General features: G+C 36.6%; 2 protein-coding genes across 3 annotated transcripts in view; one reads left to right on the forward strand and one right to left on the reverse strand.

Moving 5' to 3' along the window:
- The first annotated feature begins 573 nt into the window (after positions 1-573).
- mtif2 (mitochondrial translational initiation factor 2) lies at positions 574-6490 on the forward strand. 2 transcript variants are annotated; one of them, XM_077604787.1, is made up of 12 exons: positions 574-735; positions 1565-1789; positions 3393-3567; positions 3640-3800; positions 3871-4047; positions 4107-4371; positions 4447-4651; positions 4816-5071; positions 5233-5373; positions 5435-5743; positions 5818-5993; positions 6071-6490. In XM_077604787.1, exons 2-11 carry the CDS (start codon positions 1570-1572, stop codon positions 5985-5987), a joined length of 2079 nt encoding a protein of 692 aa, XP_077460913.1. In that variant the 5' UTR covers positions 574-735; positions 1565-1569; the 3' UTR covers positions 5988-5993; positions 6071-6490. The 2 variants fall into 2 exon arrangements, with proteins under 2 accessions (XP_077460913.1, XP_077460912.1); XM_077604786.1 differs by having other exon boundaries at positions 5233-5743.
- The window catches only part of sde2 (SDE2 telomere maintenance homolog (S. pombe)), a 41986-nt gene continuing 28593 nt past the window's right edge, over positions 5785-19177 (reverse strand). Inside the window, exons 2-6 of the mRNA XM_077604788.1 lie at positions 6942-7047; positions 6763-6874; positions 6529-6698; positions 6321-6420; positions 5785-6257 (exon numbers count right to left, since the gene is read on the reverse strand). Coding sequence (XP_077460914.1) covers positions 6047-6257; positions 6321-6420; positions 6529-6698; positions 6763-6874; positions 6942-7047 — 699 coding nt within the window. The 3' untranslated portion in view covers positions 5785-6046. The remainder of the gene's footprint in view (positions 6258-6320; positions 6421-6528; positions 6699-6762; positions 6875-6941; positions 7048-19177) is intronic.

Genomic DNA, 19177 nt, shown 5'->3' on the forward strand with positions numbered 1-19177 from the left:
AAGCGTTGTGTGTGTGTATGTTGGCGGTGAGATTTTTTTATTTACTTTATTTATTTATTTTAAAAAGGACAACAGCTAGGTTGGAGCCTACTTGGCTAGCTGACGTGTTTTAATTTGGTGTGGTAGTTGTATGATTCCTTGAGATTGTGCAGACTTGACATCATTAGCGTGGTGAGCCGGCTTAGCTTAGCGCAAATTTGCGATTAGCACGTTTCATAGTGTTGCCCCAAGACTAGCAGTTATTAAATATTAAAGTGATAAAGGTATTAAAAAAACATGTGCCGTACTGGCTGTAAATACCACACAGCTGTCTTTTAGAAGTGATAAAAATGGTATTGGTGCAACACTAACGTGTTTGTTTGCTAACGGCCACAGGTTCCTCCTACGTGTGAATGGACCCAACACATGAAAACCAGACCTTTCTTTCCCTGTTTATGTGATTTGATGTTGATGCCGGTTTGCACCAACCCGTGTGACCAGGACTTATTTTACAATAAAAGTACCTTTCATGGTAAACTGCATCAATTGTCCTTTTTTGATACTCTCAATATTGCACAGGCCTGAAGGTTTTTAGGCTTTTTTTTTTGAATCCAGAAATCAATCTGCAGTTCCACTCCGCGCCGACGGCGGCGCTAGAGTTCAGATACCGTTGCTGTTGCTTCCGGTCCAGCCGAGTGGTGAGCAACTGTCATGGCGGCACCCGTGGAGATGCGGGGCTTAAAGTCGTTTTTTCAGGTGAGCAAAGTCACACTCCAACACGGTGACCATTAATGTCGTCGCACTGCACAATTATTTAAAGTATTTTTCACTCGATGGAGTCATGCGTTTCCATAAACGACCATTTAAAGACGTTTTATTCGATTCATGAAACCTCCGACAAACATTTTCCCGATGTGCTACATGGTCGCACCTGGCGTGGACTTCATCATGATTATTCGCCTTCTACCTCAAATACATTGGTCGCCAATGACAGACATGCAATTAACAAGATTAAAAATGAAACAATATCGTCCATTACCATCAAGAAGAGTGCCAAATTCAAAGACAATTTTTTTTATGGTACCTGCAGTCGTGCTAAAAATAACTCCAATCCATTTTGCAATCAATTATCGCATCCCTTTGCACGATTTAATATCGTAACTTGGGTACTCTAAACAACCCCAATATGACCCAAACATCATCAGAAGTTGATCTAAACACAACAGGAAGGGAATGGCTCCAAATCCATACCTGTCGTACGGTGTTTGTAAGGTTTTTGGGGGGTTTGTAAGGGGAATCATAATCATTTATAAGGGCAGTTATTGGCAGAGGTTGACAGGTATGCAAATCACAAGGAAATGGTCCAAAATTTAGCAGTGCTGATCCAAAATGGACTCGTTGCATTGACAATAATATTTGTGCAAATCATTTAAACTGCACTGCATCTTTCAGTGCCGTTAACGGCCCTAGACCTCCAATCTATTTGAATTCTCGTTCCCGAGAGATTGGACGCCTGGTGTTTTCGATGGCAATAAAAGCCTTAAAATGAATTGGGGGCACTTATATTTTTCTCCTGCGTTCTCAGTGACGATGCTGCGGTGGTCCATGCTGGCGTCGCGCCTCGCCGCCGACTGGCCGTGGCGTCGGTCCGTGTGCGGCGCCGCCCCTCTGCTGGCCTCCAACAAGTTCAAAGGTGAAAAGAAGAAGTCGCAGAGGCCCCCAGGCAAAGCCAAAGCCGACAAAAAGGAAGTGGAGATCCGGCGGACCATGACGGTGGAGGCCTTGGCGCGGGCTATGGACAAAGACGCAGGTAAAGAAAATCGTCATTTCAACTGATGTGATTTCAAAACGCAAGCTAAATATGTTTTGCATTTTGCTAAATGTTCAATTAGAGCTGGGCGATAGGACGAAAATTGTTAGCACGCTAAAAAAAATAGACGTCTCTCGATAATGATCACAATAACTACCACATATTTTTGGCTTCAAATTTGAAAGTAAATAAATGGATTTCCTCCTTATTCAAATATGAAAGTAACCGTTTATAAGAACCTTTATAAGAAGAGAATATGAAATACGATTTTAAAAATTATTTTTGTTGTACCGATTGTGCAATAAAGATAATGCAACTCCCTCCCTACACTATAAAAAGTCAAGCATAAAACCTGTAGGAATTTTGACAGGCGTCTTTATTTTTATACATTTGCCTTCAAACCAAAAGTTGCTGTGCAATATGAAATAAATAATAAAATAATCAACTGAAGACATAATTGACTATTTTCAGCCTCACCGTAAATTTACCTCACATATGGCCATTTACAAAAAAATAAAATTAAAAAGTTGGATGAACTTAACCCAGGATAACAAGTTTAAATTTTTTGCAACATTTTCGTAAAATGGAGACACGCCTTCATATCAATCAAGTAAGAAAAATATTACAGGCAGGCTGTTCTCAAATTAGGACATTTTCAATAAGGCTGCTCTTTGTATTTACGAGGCATTAAAAAAAACTAAGAAAACGCCAGGGAGAATTCACTTGGATCTTTTAGTGCACAAGTTAGCCAATCCAATGTGTCAAAGTGGCGGCCTGGGGGCCAAATCTGACCCGCCGCATCATTTTGTGTGGCCCAGGAAAGTAAATCATGAGTGCCGACTTTCTGTTTTAGGATCAAATTAAAATGAAGAGTATAGATCTATATTAAAATTCCTGATTTTCCCCCTTTTAAATAAATAATTGTAATTTTTTAATCATTTTTTTCTGTTTTTAGTTCAAAAATCATTTTGTAAAATCTAAGAATATTAAAAAAAGCTAAAATAAACATTGTTTTAGATCTATAAAAACTGAATATTCAGGGCTTTTAATCCAGTTCTTTTAATCCATTTATAAAAAAATAATAAAATTATATCTGTAATGGTCCGGCCCATGTGAAATCAAGTTGATGTTAAAGCGGCCCGCGAACCAACCCGAGTCTTACACCCTTGTTTTAGTGGGTCAGCTCGGCAGTGTCCTGCATCTCATAATCGCACATTGTAATTGTCCTTTTGCGTTCATGTTCCGTGTTTGCCTCTATTGCTAACATGCTAAAAACACGTTTCCCCCCATCAACCTCTTCTTCTCCTGAGCGTTGGTCTGGAACTAGTGTTCATCTCACAACAGCGCCCTCATTCTCTGTGGTGGTCCCTTGTTGTAATTGCAGTTAAAATGATATATATTTTTTGAATATTATCGTCGACAAAATTATTTCACGATAATTATCATTAGCGTTTTATCGCGCAGCTCTACATTGAACTATTTTGAAATTGAAGTAGTGGCCCCACTTCCTTTTCATGTGATTAGACGTGTGTTAGCTAACAAACCAAAATGTCGCTGGACTTGACTATATTGAAAATGCCACTCCTTTTTTTTCCGTGCATAGATGATGTTTTGGAGGCTTTGGTGAACACTGGGCTGGACATGTCGACTTTGCACGAGCGCTCCGTGCTGGAGGAGCGTTGGATCAAGGAGGCCGTGACGCGTTCGGGGATGAAGTTCCGCTGGGAGAAACTGAGCGAGCCGCCCTTGCCCCGCCCAAACAGGGATGCCGTGCCCGGGTGAGCCGTCGTCGTCGCCGCCGCTTCCGCGCCGGCCGGACGGAAGCCTGACGCCGGCTCGGCCCCGCGCAGGCCGCCCGCTCCGGCGGACCGGCTGGCCCCGCGGCCCCCGGTGGTGACCGTCATGGGTCACGTGGACCACGGCAAGACCACGCTGTTGGACGCCCTGCGCAAAAGCCAGGTGGCCGCCTCCGAAGCCGGCGGCATCACGCAGCACATCGGCGCCTTCCGAGGTGAGCCGTCTCCCGCGTCCCGTCCCGTCTCGAACCCGTGACGACTCTTTTGCCCCTCCTTCCGTCTCAGTTGACTTGCCGACGGGCGAGCGGATGACCTTCCTGGACACGCCGGGGCACGCCGCGTTCTCGGCCATGAGGGCGCGCGGTGCCGTCGCCACCGACATCGTCGTCCTGGTGGTGGCCGCGGACGACGGCGTCATGGCGCAGACGGTGGAGTCGGTCCAACACGCCAAGCAGGCCGGGGGTACGTAGGCGCGGCCGCGTCGCCGCCCGGATCCGGACTCTGACCCCACCTTTTTCCAGTCCCCATCATCGTGGCCCTCAACAAGTGCGACAAAGCCGGCGCCGACCCCGAGCGGGTCAAGCGGGAGCTGCTGGCCCACGACGTGGTGTGCGAGGACCTGGGCGGCGACGTCCAGGCCGTGGACGTCTCCGCCCTGACCGGCCTCAACCTGCCGGCGCTGGCCGAGGCCGTGGCCGCGCTGGCCGAGATGTTGGAGCTCGGGGCCCCGCTCGACGGACCCGCCGAGGGCCTGGTCATCGAGAGTCGCACGGACAGGGGCAAAGGGTGAGTTCCCCGTCGAGCCGTTCCGAGCGCGAACCCGGCCGCCCTCGGCTGACCTCCCGCGTACGTTGGCGCCAGCCCCGTGACGACGGCGCTGATCCAGCGGGGGTCGCTGCGGCGCGGCCGCCTGCTGGTGGCGGGCCAGACGTGGGCCAAGGTGCGCTCCCTGACGGACGAACGCGGCCGCTCGCTGGACGAGGTGCGGCCCGGCGAGGCGGCCGAGGTGTGCGGCTGGAGGGAGGCGCCCTCCGCCGGGGACGTGGTCCTGGAGGTGGAGTCGGAGGTGAGTAAGAGGAGCCCTACTTTTGACTTGATTTTTACTTACTACAGATTGTCCCGTTATTGACAACGATATTTAGCTTTAAAAAAAAAAAACGATTATAGCAGTTCATATGGTTCAAATTGTTTTAATAATCAAGTCACGTTTGACGGTTTGTTGCTCCTCAGCAACGAGCACGCGAAGTGTCGGAGTGGCGCTGCCACCAGGAGGCGGAGGAGCGCCTGGCGGCGGAAGAGAGCGCCGTGTCGGCCGAGCGCCAACGTCACCGCGACGCCTACGGGGAGGAGCGGGCGAGCCTGGCGCACCTGAGCTGGCGCCAGAGGAGGTCGTTGCTGTACCGCCGCGACAAGAAGGCCTTCGCCCGCCGGCCCTCCGAGAAGAACACGGCCTCCGAGGACCCCCGACTGGCGCTCGTCGTCAAAGGTGACCCCGCCCGCCGCTCTTCTCCGTCTCGCTTAAGTCACGTAGACATTGTAAATGCAGTGCCTCACAAGGAATGCTCAGTTTTTGATGTTTCACTTTTTAATTTAACCCAACAACCTGCAAAATGCTAAACTTTTAACGTTGCCGTTTGTCGGGCGTAGCCGACGTGGACGGCTCGCTGGAGGCCATCATGAACATCCTGGAGACGTACGACGCCCACGATCAGTGTCAGCTGGACGTGGTCCACGTCGGCGTGGGCGACATCTCGGAAAACGACGTCAGCATGGCGCAGGCTTTCGGAGGTAAGTACCGCCTCCATCGCCGGCGCGGGTGCCATCCGTTTGACGTTGCGGCTTTTGGCAGGCGCCGTGTACGGCTTCAACGTGTCGGCGAGCAAGGCGGTCCTGCGGGCGGCGGAGCGCCACGACGTCCCCGTCAAGACGCACGCCGTCATCTACAAGATGATAGACGGGCTGAAGGCCGACATCGGCGGTCGGCTGCCGCCGCGGGTGACGCGCGAGGTCCTGGGCGAGGCGGCCGTGCTGGCCGTCTTCGACGTGACCACGGCGGGCAAGAAGAAGACGGCGGTGGCCGGCTGCCGTGTGCTCAAGGGCCAGCTGGAGCGCAAGATGAAGTTCCGCCTTCTGCGAGGAGACGACGTGCGGTGGGAAGGTGAGGAAAGCCGCCGGAATCAAATTGAAATGGAGATGAAGTTGGGTTAAAAAAAAATAACTTTATTGATTTAGGTGGACTGCTGGCGCTCAAGCATCACAAGGACGACGTGGCCACCATCGGATCGGGCTCCGAGTGCGGACTCTCGGCCGACGGGGACGTGGACTTTCAGCCTGGCGACGTCGTCCAGTGTTACCGTGAGGTGGACGTCGCCCAGGTCACCCACTGGGACCCCGGATTTTGAGCGCAGGTATTAAAAAATGGGAGGGCTGGTGGGGGTGGCAACATCTTTGTCACCCGGCTTCAGAGCTGTTCCACGTCTTTCAGGTTCGCCGTCCTGCCAGAAGCTGCTCCTCCGGACTCTTTCCCGCTGGAGACCACTTCCCTGGACTCTTTGCTGCCGGAGGCCATCACCCCGGACACTTCTCCGCTGGAGGCCGCTCCGCTGCTTTTGGCTGCCGGCTCTTCCTCAGACTCCGAGTCACTTTCGGCGCTCAGGTCGTCCAAGCCGGTCCTGTCGCCACATGGACAAAAGTCAGCGTCTCTCCAGCTGGACACGGTCGACATTCCAACTCACCAGAGACACGTCGGCTCCATCTTGCGCTTCTTGACGGGGGGCTGCCGGCGGGAAACGCCGGGTTTCGCGGCGGAGGACGCTGCCGCTGCCGCCTGCAAACCTGAGAACAAAAATGAAGCCCGTTTTGAACATAATGTAAAGCTTTTAAGAGGAATAAAATGTGTAATGTATGACTTGATTTGTTTGTGCATGCTTTAGGGATCCGAACCTTTGAGCACCGAGTCCTCCAGCCTCTCGGCCAGGCTGTGGCACTGGCGCTGATAGTCCGGGTCGCTGGCGTCGTGCTGCGGCCGCTCGGCTTTCTTGCGCAGACGCTCGGCACGCCGCTCCTCCCGCTCCGCCTCGCGTTCCGCCTGCCGCTTCAACCACTCGGCCATCCTGAACGCACGCCATTGTTAGCGAAGACCCGCGCCGCCGAAGCCGCCGCCGCCGGGGGACCTACTCTTTCTCGTGGTTGACGTCTCGCAGCCGCCGTCCGCTGAGATCCCGGCAAGCCTCGCGATTGGTCGTCTTCTCGATCTGAGCACCGAGCGCTCGCAGCATAGAGCCGAAGCCTGGAGAAAGAGAAAACGGTCAGTGCACGGGTTTAAGTGGTTAGTGGTTCGCCGACGGGAGACTCGCCTCCTTTGCCTCCCGGGAGGCGGGGGGCCAGGCGGTAGACCGCGCCAGGTTGGAGGGGCTCGTCCGGGCGGGAAGCGCAGACGTAGAAATCCTCGGGGGACGTACCCTGGGTGTCAGAAAAATAGCCGCAAATTTAAGTTCATCCTAGACATTTTTTTCTGCAAAAACAATATGAGTGGACATTGTTCAGCATATACATGCAAGGCATTTTTTCCATGTATAGTAAGGCCTTTTTTTCGTGAAAAAATGATCATGAATACATGGTCATTTTTTTCACACAAAAAGCCTTACTATACATGGTCATTTTTTATGGAAAAAGCTTTACTATAAAATGTATAGTAAGAATTTTTTCTTCTTAAAAACGACATAGTATAGTAAGGCTTTTTTCTTTAAAAAACGACATAGTATAGTAAGGCTTTTTTTCCTTAAAAACGACCATGTATAGTAAGGCTTTTCTTTCTTAAAAAACGACATAGTATAGTAAGGCTTTTTTCTTTAAAAAACGACATAGTATAGTAAGGCTTTTTTTTCTTTAAAAAACGACATAGTATAGTAAGGCTTTTCTTTCTTAAAAAACGACATAGTATAGTAAGGCTTTTTTTCTGAAAAAACTAAATAGTATAGTAAGGCCTTTTTTTCCCTTAAAAACGACCATAGTATAGTAAGGCTTTTTTCTTTAAAAAAACGACATAGTATAGTAAGGCTTTTTTCTTAAAAAAACGACATAGTATAGTAAGGCTTTTTTTCTTTAAAAACGACACAGTATAGTAAGGCGTTTATTTCTGAAAAAAACGACATAGTATAGTAAGGCTTTTTTTCTGAAAAAACGACATAGTATAGTAAGGCTTTTCTTTCTTTAAAAAACGACATAGTATAGTAAGGCGTTTATTTCTGAAAAAAAACGACATAGTATAGTAAGGCTTTTTTTTCTTAAAAACGACATAGTATAGTAAGACTTTTCTTTCTTAAAAAACGACATAGTATAGTAAGGCTTTTTTCTTAAAAAAACGACATAGTATAGTAAGGCGTTTATTTCTGAAAAAAAACGACATAGTATAGTAAGGCTTTTTTTCTTAAAAAACGACATAGTATAGTAAGGCTTTTTTTCTTAAAAAACGACATAGTATAGTAAGGCTTTTCTTTCTTTAAAAAACGACATAGTATAGTAAGGTGTTTATTTCTGAAAAAAACGACATAGTATAGTAAGGCTTTTTTTTCTTAAAAAACGACATAGTATAGTAAGGCTTTTCTTTCTTAAAAAACGACATAGTATAGTAAGGCTTTTTTCTTAAAAAAACGACATAGTATATAGTAAGGCGTTTATTTCTGAAAAAAACGACATAGTATAGTAAAGCTTTTTTTCCTGAAAAAACGACCATGTATAGTAAGGCTTTTTTTTCTTAAAAAACGACATAGTATAGTAAGGCTTTTTTTCTTAAAAAACGACATAGTATAGTAAGGCTTTTTTTCTTTAAAAAACGACATAGTATAGTAAGGCGTTTATTTCTGAAAAAAACGACATAGTATAGTAAGGCTTTTTTTCTTAAAAAACGACATAGTATAGTAAGGCTTTTCTTTCTTTAAAAAACGACATAGTATAGTAAGGCGTTTATTTCTGAAAAAAACGACATAGTATAGTAAGGCTTTTTTTTCTTAAAAAACGACATAGTATAGTAAGGCTTTTCTTTCTTAAAAAACGACATAGTATAGTAAGGCTTTTTTCTTAAAAAAACGACATAGTATATAGTAAGGCGTTTATTTCTGAAAAAAACGACATAGTATAGTAAAGCTTTTTTTCCTGAAAAAACGACCATGTATAGTAAGGCTTTTTTTTCTTAAAAAACGACATAGTATAGTAAGGCTTTTTTTCTTAAAAAACGACATAGTATAGTAAGGCTTTTTTTCTTTAAAAAACGACATAGTATAGTAAGGCGTTTATTTCTGAAAAAAACGACATAGTATAGTAAGGCTTTTTTTCTTAAAAAACGACATAGTATAGTAAGGCTTTTCTTTCTTTAAAAACGACATAGTATAGTAAGGCGTTTATTTCTGAAAAAAACGACATAGTATAGTAAGGCTTTTTTTTTCTTAAAAAACGACATAGTATAGTAAGGCTTTTCTTTCTTAAAAAACGACATAGTATAGTAAGGCTTTTTTCTTTAAAAAACGACATAGTATAGTAAGGCTTTTATTTCTTTAAAAAACGACATAGTATAGTAAGGCGTTTCTTTCTGAAAAAACGACATAGTATAGTAAGGCTTTTTTTCCTGAAAAAACGACCATGTATAGTAAGGCTTTTTTCTTTAAAAAACGACATAGAATAGTAAGGCTTTTTTCTTAAAAAAACGACATAGTATAGTAAGGCTTTTTTTTCTTTAAAAAACGACATAGTATAGTAAGGCGTTTATTTCTGAAAAAAACGACATAGTATAGTAAGGCTTTTTTTCTGAAAAAACGACATAGTATAGTAAGGCTTTTTTTCTTAAAAAACGACATAGTATAGTAAGGCTTTTCTTTCTTTAAAAAACGACATAGTATAGTAAGGCGTTTATTTCTGAAAAAAACGACATAGTATAGTAAGGCTTTTTTTTTCTTAAAAAACGACATAGTATAGTAAGGCTTTTCTTTCTTAAAAAACGACATAGTATAGTAAGGCTTTTTTCTTTAAAAAACGACATAGTATAGTAAGGCTTTTATTTCTTTAAAAAACGACATAGTATAGTAAGGCGTTTCTTTCTGAAAAAACGACATAGTATAGTAAGGCTTTTTTTCCTGAAAAAACGACCATGTATAGTAAGGCTTTTTTCTTTAAAAAACGACATAGAATAGTAAGGCTTTTTTCTTAAAAAAACGACATAGTATAGTAAGGCTTTTTTTTCTTTAAAAAACGACATAGTATAGTAAGGCGTTTATTTCTGAAAAAAACGACATAGTATAGTAAGGCTTTTTTTCTGAAAAAACGACATAGTATAGTAAGGCTTTTTTTCTTAAAAAACGACATAGTATAGTAAGGCTTTTCTTTCTTTAAAAAACGACATAGTATAGTAAGGCGTTTATTTCTGAAAAAAACGACATGGTATAGTAAGGCTTTTTTTTCTTAAAAAACGACATAGTATAGTAAGGCTTTTTTCTTAAAAAAACGACATAGTATAGTAAGGCTTATTTTCTTTAAAAAACGACATAGTATAGTAAGGCGTTTATTTCTGAAAAAAACGACATAGTATAGTAAGGCCTTTTTTTCCTTAAAAACGACCATGTATAGTAAGGCTTTTTTCTTAAAAAAACGACATAGTATAGTAAGGCTTTTTTTCTCAAAAAACGACATAGTATAGTAAGGCTTTTCTTTCTTAAAAAACGACATAGTATAGTAAGGCTTTTTTTTCTGAAAAAACGACATAGTATAGTAAGGCTTTTTTTCTGAAAAAACGACCATGTATAGTAAGGCTTTTTTTTCTTAAAAAACGACATAGTATAGTAAGGCTTTTTTTTCTTAAAAAACGACATAGTATAGTAAGGCCTTTTTTTTCCTTAAAAACGACCATGTATAGTAAGGCTTTTTTCTTAAAAAAACGACATAGTATAGTAAGGCTTTTTTTTCTTTAAAAAACGACATAGTATAGTAAGGCGTTTCTTTCTGAAAAAACGACATAGTATAGTAAGGCTTTTTTTCCTGAAAAAACGACCATGTATAGTAAGGCTTTTTTCTTTAAAAAACGACATAGAATAGTAAGGCTTTTTTCTTAAAAAAACGACATAGTATAGTAAGGCTTTTTTTTCTTTAAAAAACGACATAGTATAGTAAGGCGTTTATTTCTGAAAAAAACGACATAGTATAGTAAGGCTTTTTTTCTGAAAAAACGACATAGTATAGTAAGGCTTTTTTTCTTAAAAAACGACATAGTATAGTAAGGCTTTTCTTTCTTTAAAAAACGACATAGTATAGTAAGGCGTTTATTTCTGAAAAAAACGACATAGTATAGTAAGGCTTTTTTTTCTTAAAAAACGACATAGTATAGTAAGGCTTTTTTCTTAAAAAAACGACATAGTATAGTAAGGCTTTTTTTCTTTAAAAAACGACATAGTATAGTAAGGCGTTTATTTCTGAAAAAAACGACATAGTATAGTAAGGCCTTTTTTTCCTTAAAAACGACCATGTATAGTAAGGCTTTTTTCTTAAAAAAACGACATAGTATAGTAAGGCTTTTTTTCTCAAAAAACGACATAGTATAGTAAGGCTTTTCTTTCTTAAAAAACGACATAGTATAGTAAGGCTTTTTTTTCTGAAAAAACGACATAGTATAGTAAGGCTTTTTTTCTGAAAAAACGACCATGTATAGTAAGGCTTTTTTTTCTTAAAAAACGACATGTATAGTAAGGCTTTTTTTTCTTAAAAAACGACATAGTATAGTAAGGCCTTTTTTTTCCTTAAAAACGACCATGTATAGTAAGGCTTTTTTCTTAAAAAAACGACATAGTATAGTAAGGCTTTTTTCTTAAAAAAACGACATAGTATAGTAAGGCTTTTTTCTTTAAAAAACGACATAGTATAATAAGGCTTTTTTTTTCTTTAAAAAACGACATAGTATAGTAAGGCATTTAGTTCTGAAAAAAACGACATAGTATAGTAAGGCTTTTTTTCTGAAAAAACAACATAGTATAGTAAGGCTTTTTTTTCTTAAAAAACGACATAGTATAGTAAGGCTTTTCTTTCTTAAAAAACGACATAGTATAGTAAGGCTTTTTTCTTTAAAAAACGACATAGTATAGTAAGGTTTTTTTTTTCTGAAAAAACGACATAGTATAGTAAGGCTTTTTTTTCTTAAAAAACGACATAGTATAGTAAGGCTTTTCTTTCTTAAAAAACGGCATAGTATAGTAAGGCTTTTTTCTTTAAAAAACAACATAGTATAGTAAGGCTTTTTTTTCTTTAAAAAACAACATAGTATAGTAAGGCGTTTATTTCTGAAAAAACGACATAGTATAGTAAGGCTTTTTTTCTGAAAAAACGACCATGTATAGTAAGGCTTTTTTTTCTTAAAAAACGACATAGTATAGTAAGGCTTTTTTTCTTAAAAAACGACATAGTATAGTAAGGCCTTTTTTTCCTTAAAAACGACCATGTATAGTAAGGCTTTTTTCTTAAAAAAAACGACATAGTATAGTAAGGCTTTCTTTCTTTAAAAAACGACATAGTATAGTAAGGCGTTTATTTCTGAAAAAAACGACATAGTATAGTAAGGCTTTTTTTCTGAAAAAAACGACATAGTATAGTAAGGCTTTTTTTCTTAAAAAACGACATAGTATAGTAAGGCTTTTCTTTCTTTAAAAAACGACATAGTATAGTAAGGCGTTTATTTCTGAAAAAAACGACATAGTATAGTAAGGCTTTTTTTCTTAAAAAACGACATAGTATAGTAAGGCTTTTTTCTTTAAAAACGACATAGTATAGTAAGGCTTTTTTTTCTTTAAAAAACGACATAGTATAGTAAGGCGTTTCTTTCTGAAAAAACGACATAGTATAGTAAGGCTTTTTTTCCTGAAAAAACGACCATGTATAGTAAGGCTTTTTTTCTTAAAAAACGACATAGTATAGTAAGGCTTTTTTTCTTAAAAAACGACATAGTATAGTAAGGCCTTTTTTTCCTTAAAAACGACCATGAATAGTAAGGCTTTTTTCTTAAAAAAAACGACAGTATAGTAAGGCTTTTTTCTTAAAAAAAACGACATAGTATAGTAAGGCTTTTTTCTTAAAAAAAACGACATAGTATAGTAAGGCTTTTTTTCTTTAAAAAACGACATAGTATAGTAAGGCGTTTCTTTCTGAAAAAAAACGACATAGTATAGTAAGGCTTTTTTTTCTTAAAAAACGACATAGTATAGTAAGGCTTTTCTTTCTTAAAAAACGACATAGTATAGTAAGGCTTTTTTTTCTTTAAAAAACGACATAGTATAGTAAGGCGTTTCTTTCTGAAAAAACGACATAGTATAGTAAGGCTTTTTTTCCTGAAAAAACGACCATGTATAGTAAGGCTTTTTTCTTTAAAAAACGACATAGTATAGTAAGGCTTTTTTTCTTAAAAAATGACATAGTATAGTAAGGCTTTTATTTCTGAAAAAAACGACATAGTATAGTAAGGCTTTTTTTTCTTAAAAAACGACATAGTATAGTAAGGCTTTTCTTTCTTAAAAAACGACATAGTATAGTAAGGCTTTTTTCTTTAAAAAACGATATAGTATAGTAAGGCTTTTTTTTCTTTAAAAAACGACATAGTATAGTAAGGCGTTTCTTTCTGAAAAAACGACATAGTATAGTAAGGCTTTTTTTCCTGAAAAAACGACCATGTATAGTAAGGCTTTTTTTTTCTTAAAAAACGACATAGTATAGTAAGGCTTTTTTTCTTAAAAAACGACCATGTATAGTAAGGCTTTTTTCTTAAAAAAACAACATAGTATAGTAAGGCTTTTTTCTTAAAAAAACGACATAGTATAGTAAGGCTTTTTTTCTTTAAAAAACGACATAGTATAGTAAGGCGTTTATTTCTGAAAAAACGACATAGTATAGTAAGGCTTTTTTTTCTTAAAAAACGACATAGTATAGTAAGGCTTTTCTTTCTTAAAAAACGACATAGTATAGTAAGGCTTTTTTCTTTAAAAAACGACATAGTATAGTAAGGCTTTTTTTTCTTTAAAAAACGACATAGTATAGTAAGGCGTTTCTTTCTGAAAAAACGACATAGTATAGTAAGGCTTTTTTTCCTGAAAAAACGACCATGTATAGTAAGGCTTTTTTTTCTTAAAAAACGACATAGTATAGTAAGGCTTTTTTTCTTAAAAAACGACATAGTATAGTAAGGCCTTTTTTTCCTTAAAAACGACCATGTATAGTAAGGCTTTTTTCTTAAAAAAACGACATAGTATAGTAAGGCTTTTTTCTTTAAAAAATGACATAGTATAGTAAGGCTTTTTTCTTAAAAAAAACGACATAGTATAGTAAGGCTTTTTTTCCTGAAAAAACGACCATGTATAGTAAGGCTTTTTTTTCTTAAAAAACGACATAGTATAGTAAGGCTTTTTTCTTTAAAAAACGATATAGTATAGTAAGGCTTTTTTTTCTTTAAAAAACGACATAGTATAGTAAGGCGTTACTTTCTGAAAAAACGACATAGTATTGTAAGGCTTTTTTTCCTGAAAAAACGACCATGTATAGTAAGGCTTTTTTTTCTTAAAAAACGACATAGTATAGTAAGGCTTTTTTTCTTAAAAAACGACCATGTATAGTAAGGCTTTTTTCTTAAAAAAACAACATAGTATAGTAAGGCTTTTTTTTCTTAAAAAACGACATAGTATAGTAAGGCTTTTCTTTCTTAAAAAACGACATAGTATAGTAAGGCTTTTTTTTCTTTAAAAAACGACATAGTATAGTAAGGCGTTTCTTTCTGAAAAAACGACATAGTATAGTAAGGCTTTTTTTCCTGAAAAAACGACCATGTATAGTAAGGCTTTTTTCTTTAAAAAACGACATAGTATAGTAAGGCTTTTTTTCTTAAAAAATGACATAGTATAGTAAGGCTTTTATTTCTGAAAAAAACGACATAGTATATTAAGGCTTTTTTTTCTTAAAAAACGACATAGTATAGTAAGGCTTTTCTTTCTTAAAAAACGACATAGTATAGTAAGGCTTTTTTCTTAAAAAAACGACATAGTATATAGTAAGGCGTTTATTTCTGAAAAAAACGACATAGTATAGTAAAGCTTTTTTTCCTGAAAAAACGACCATGTATAGTAAGGCTTTTTTTTCTTAAAAAACGACATAGTATAGTAAGGCTTTTTTTCTTAAAAAACGACATAGTATAGTAAGGCTTTTTTTCTTTAAAAAACGACATAGTATAGTAAGGCGTTTATTTCTGAAAAAAACGACATAGTATAGTAAGGCTTTTTTTCTTAAAAAACGACATAGTATAGTAAGGCTTTTCTTTCTTTAAAAAACGACATAGTATAGTAAGGCGTTTATTTCTGAAAAAAACGACATAGTATAGTAAGGCTTTTTTTTCTTAAAAAACGACATAGTATAGTAAGGCTTTTCTTTCTTAAAAAACGACATAGTATAGTAAGGCTTTTTTCTTAAAAAAACGACATAGTATATAGTAAGGCGTTTATTTCTGAAAAAAACGACATAGTATAGTAAAGCTTTTTTTCCTGAAAAAACGACCATGTATAGTAAGGCTTTTTTTTCTTAAAAAACGACATAGTATAGTAAGGCTTTTTTTCTTAAAAAACGACATAGTATAGTAAGGCTTTTTTTCTTTAAAAAACGACATAGTATAGTAAGGCGTTTATTTCTGAAAAAAACGACATAGTATAGTAAGGCTTTTTTTCTTAAAAAACGACATAGTATAGTAAGGCTTTTCTTTCTTTAAAAACGACATAGTATAGTAAGGCGTTTATTTCTGAAAAAAACGACATAGTATAGTAAGGCTTTTTTTTTCTTAAAAAACGACATAGTATAGTAAGGCTTTTCTTTCTTAAAAAACGACATAGTATAGTAAGGCTTTTTTCTTTAAAAAACGACATAGTATAGTAAGGCTTTTATTTCTTTAAAAAACGACATAGTATAGTAAGGCGTTTCTTTCTGAAAAAACGACATAGTATAGTAAGGCTTTTTTTCCTGAAAAAACGACCATGTATAGTAAGGCTTTTTTCTTTAAAAAACGACATAGAATAGTAAGGCTTTTTTCTTAAAAAAACGACATAGTATAGTAAGGCTTTTTTTTCTTTAAAAAACGACATAGTATAGTAAGGCGTTTATTTCTGAAAAAAACGACATAGTATAGTAAGGCTTTTTTTCTGAAAAAACGACATAGTATAGTAAGGCTTTTTTTCTTAAAAAACGACATAGTATAGTAAGGCTTTTCTTTCTTTAAAAAACGACATAGTATAGTAAGGCGTTTATTTCTGAAAAAAACGACATAGTATAGTAAGGCTTTTTTTTTCTTAAAAAACGACATAGTATAGTAAGGCTTTTCTTTCTTAAAAAACGACATAGTATAGTAAGGCTTTTTTCTTTAAAAAACGACATAGTATAGTAAGGCTTTTATTTCTTTAAAAAACGACATAGTATAGTAAGGCGTTTCTTTCTGAAAAAACGACATAGTATAGTAAGGCTTTTTTTCCTGAAAAAACGACCATGTATAGTAAGGCTTTTTTCTTTAAAAAACGACATAGAATAGTAAGGCTTTTTTCTTAAAAAAACGACATAGTATAGTAAGGCTTTTTTTTCTTTAAAAAACGACATAGTATAGTAAGGCGTTTATTTCTGAAAAAAACGACATAGTATAGTAAGGCTTTTTTTCTGAAAAAACGACATAGTATAGTAAGGCTTTTTTTCTTAAAAAACGACATAGTATAGTAAGGCTTTTCTTTCTTTAAAAAACGACATAGTATAGTAAGGCGTTTATTTCTGAAAAAAACGACATGGTATAGTAAGGCTTTTTTTTCTTAAAAAACGACATAGTATAGTAAGGCTTTTTTCTTAAAAAAACGACATAGTATAGTAAGGCTTATTTTCTTTAAAAAACGACATAGTATAGTAAGGCGTTTATTTCTGAAAAAAACGACATAGTATAGTAAGGCCTTTTTTTCCTTAAAAACGACCATGTATAGTAAGGCTTTTTTCTTAAAAAAACGACATAGTATAGTAAGGCTTTTTTTCTCAAAAAACGACATAGTATAGTAAGGCTTTTCTTTCTTAAAAAACGACATAGTATAGTAAGGCTTTTTTTTCTGAAAAAACGACATAGTATAGTAAGGCTTTTTTTCTGAAAAAACGACCATGTATAGTAAGGCTTTTTTTTCTTAAAAAACGACATAGTATAGTAAGGCTTTTTTTTCTTAAAAAACGACATAGTATAGTAAGGCCTTTTTTTTCCTTAAAAACGACCATGTATAGTAAGGCTTTTTTCTTAAAAAAACGACATAGTATAGTAAGGCTTTTTTTTCTTTAAAAAACGACATAGTATAGTAAGGCGTTTCTTTCTGAAAAAACGACATAGTATAGTAAGGCTTTTTTTCCTGAAAAAACGACCATGTATAGTAAGGCTTTTTTCTTTAAAAAACGACATAGAATAGTAAGGCTTTTTTCTTAAAAAAACGACATAGTATAGTAAGGCTTTTTTTTCTTTAAAAAACGACATAGTATAGTAAGGCGTTTATTTCTGAAAAAAACGACATAGTATAGTAAGGCTTTTTTTCTGAAAAAACGACATAGTATAGTAAGGCTTTTTTTCTTAAAAAACGACATAGTATAGTAAGGCTTTTCTTTCTTTAAAAAACGACATAGTATAGTAAGGCGTTTATTTCTGAAAAAAACGACATAGTATAGTAAGGCTTTTTTTTCTTAAAAAACGACATAGTATAGTAAGGCTTTTTTCTTAAAAAAACGACATAGTATAGTAAGGCTTTTTTTCTTTAAAAAACGACATAGTATAGTAAGGCGTTTATTTCTGAAAAAAACGACATAGTATAGTAAGGCCTTTTTTTCCTTAAAAACGACCATGTATAGTAAGGCTTTTTTCTTAAAAAAACGACATAGTATAGTAAGGCTTTTTTTCTCAAAAAACGACATAGTATAGTAAGGCTTTTCTTTCTTAAAAAACGACATAGTATAGTAAGGCTTTTTTTTCTGAAAAAACGACATAGTATAGTAAGGCTTTTTTTCTGAAAAAACGACCATGTATAGTAAGGCTTTTTTTTCTTAAAAAACGACATGTATAGTAAGGCTTTTTTTTCTTAAAAAACGACATAGTATAGTAAGGCCTTTTTTTTCCTTAAAAACGACCATGTATAGTAAGGCTTTTTTCTTAAAAAAACGACATAGTATAGTAAGGCTTTTTTCTTAAAAAAACGACATAGTATAGTAAGGCTTTTTTCTTTAAAAAACGACATAGTATAATAAGGCTTTTTTTTTCTTTAAAAAACGACATAGTATAGTAAGGCATTTAGTTCTGAAAAAAACGACATAGTATAGTAAGGCTTTTTTTCTGAAAAAACAACATAGTATAGTAAGGCTTTTTTTTCTTAAAAAACGACATAGTATAGTAAGGCTTTTCTTTCTTAAAAAACGACATAGTATAGTAAGGCTTTTTTCTTTAAAAAACGACATAGTATAGTAAGGTTTTTTTTTTCTGAAAAAACGACATAGTATAGTAAGGCTTTTTTTTCTTAAAAAACGACATAGTATAGTAAGGCTTTTCTTTCTTAAAAAACGGCATAGTATAGTAAGGCTTTTTTCTTTAAAAAACAACATAGTATAGTAAGGCTTTTTTTTCTTTAAAAAACAACATAGTATAGTAAGGCGTTTATTTCTGAAAAAACGACATAGTATAGTAAGGCTTTTTTTCTGAAAAAACGACCATGTATAGTAAGGCTTTTTTTTCTTAAAAAACGACATAGTATAGTAAGGCTTTTTTTCTTAAAAAACGACATAGTATAGTAAGGCCTTTTTTTCCTTAAAAACGACCATGTATAGTAAGGCTTTTTTCTTAAAAAAAACGACATAGTATAGTAAGGCTTTCTTTCTTTAAAAAACGACATAGTATAGTAAGGCGTTTATTTCTGAAAAAAACGACATAGTATAGTAAGGCTTTTTTTCTGAAAAAAACGACATAGTATAGTAAGGCTTTTTTTCTTAAAAAACGACATAGTATAGTAAGGCTTTTCTTTCTTTAAAAAACGACATAGTATAGTAAGGCGTTTATTTCTGAAAAAAACGACATAGTATAGTAAGGCTTTTTTTCTTAAAAAACGACATAGTATAGTAAGGCTTTTTTCTTTAAAAACGACATAGTATAGTAAGGCTTTTTTTTCTTTAAAAAACGACATAGTATAGTAAGGCGTTTCTTTCTGAAAAAACGACATAGTATAGTAAGGCTTTTTTTCCTGAAAAAACGACCATGTATAGTAAGGCTTTTTTTCTTAAAAAACGACATAGTATAGTAAGGCTTTTTTTCTTAAAAAACGACATAGTATAGTAAGGCCTTTTTTTCCTTAAAAACGACCATGAATAGTAAGGCTTTTTTCTTAAAAAAAACGACAGTATAGTAAGGCTTTTTTCTTAAAAAAAACGACATAGTATAGTAAGGCTTTTTTCTTAAAAAAAACGACATAGTATAGTAAGGCTTTTTTTCTTTAAAAAACGACATAGTATAGTAAGGCGTTTCTTTCTGAAAAAAAACGACATA

The sequence above is a fragment of the Stigmatopora argus genome, chromosome 7 (assembly GCF_051989625.1).
Source record: "Stigmatopora argus isolate UIUO_Sarg chromosome 7, RoL_Sarg_1.0, whole genome shotgun sequence".
NCBI lineage: Eukaryota > Metazoa > Chordata > Actinopteri > Syngnathiformes > Syngnathidae > Stigmatopora > Stigmatopora argus.